We start from the raw sequence: 1,178 nt of genomic DNA, 5'->3' as shown, positions 1-1,178 counted from the left end.
CTATCTATCTATCTATCTATCTATCTATCTATCTATCTATCTATCTATCTATCTATCTATCTATCTATCTATCTATCTATCTATCTGTCTGTTCAGGTGTACCCAGTCTGCCTAACCGTGTGTGTTCGCTCCTCAGATCCTTGTACGAGAATCTCATGCAGGTTGAGAAGACAAACGACGCGGACGGGGACGGTAACGTCACACAATCTGAACTGGCCGTTGAGCTAGGAATCCAGGACTCTGACAGTATGTTGATGTATGCCTGGCTATAGACAAGAAGTGTGTGTGTGTGTGTGAGAGTGTGTGTGTGTGTGTGTGCGTGTGTGTTTGTGTGTTTATGTGTGTATGTGTGTGTGTCAGTGTGAGGGGGGTTGGACTGGGGTTTTTTAGGGGAGGGGTTGTCGGATGAAGATATATATGGAAGTCTGGTGTTTAAAAAAAGGGTGTAGGGGTAGGCGGTAGGCGGTAGGGATGGATGAGTGGGGAACTGAGTGTAAAAAGGGTGCTAGAAGTGTGTAGGGGAAAGATTGGATGAGTGGGGAAGTGTGAGTTTTAAAAATAATGGGTGTAGTGGTGGGGTGAATGGAGAAGGGAGTGTTTATTAAAAGGGTGTTTGGAGATTGGACAGGGGGACTGTTGGGTGAGGGAGGGGGTGTAAAAAAGGGAGTTGGGAACGGGAATTGCAAGAAGGTAGCGAGGAATAAGTTTAGGACAGAGAATAAGGGGGGGGGGAGGCAGAGGAAATTAAGGAGGGATAGGGTGAGGGTAGAGGGTGAGAGGAAAGCGTGAGAAGAGAGAGTGAGAGGAAAGGGTAAGGAGAGAAGTTAGGGGAGGAAATGAGAAGGGAGGGGAGGGGAGGGGAACAGGGATGAGACGGACGAAACGGGTGATGGGAGAGGGGAAAAAGGAGATGAGGTTGATGAAACATGAAAGGAGGAAGGGGAGGAAGAGGGTGAGGTTGACAAAACGTTATAGGGAAAAGCTAAGTGAGAGAAACTAGGAGAAGTGAAAAGTGTGGATAGATAGATAGCAGTACCAAAGAACCCCTTCAATCAAAGGACACCAAAATAACTCTTGTAAAATATGGTACATAAATTTTGTAGTAAGTTATTTTAAACTATGCTCACGCTTCTCTCTCTCTCTCTCTCTCTCTCTCTCTCTCTGTCTCTCTCTCTCTC

At 46.1% G+C, this 1,178-nt stretch overlaps 1 protein-coding gene across 1 annotated transcript in view; it reads left to right on the top strand.

Moving 5' to 3' along the window:
• Positions 1-1,178, top strand: part of LOC101845214 — a gene marked incomplete at its 5' end in the record, with an annotated part of 33,865 nt that overhangs the window by 25,563 nt on the left and 7,124 nt on the right. The window contains 1 exon segment of the mRNA XM_005113079.3: positions 137-246. Within this exon segment, the coding sequence (XP_005113136.2) occupies positions 137-246 (110 nt within the window).

Source organism: Aplysia californica, unplaced genomic scaffold, assembly GCF_000002075.1.
Source record: "Aplysia californica isolate F4 #8 unplaced genomic scaffold, AplCal3.0 scaffold01599, whole genome shotgun sequence".
In the NCBI taxonomy this organism is placed as follows: domain Eukaryota; kingdom Metazoa; phylum Mollusca; class Gastropoda; order Aplysiida; family Aplysiidae; genus Aplysia; species Aplysia californica.
Note: the sequence above shows the minus strand (reverse complement) of the source record. Positions and strands in the feature narration are given on the sequence as shown.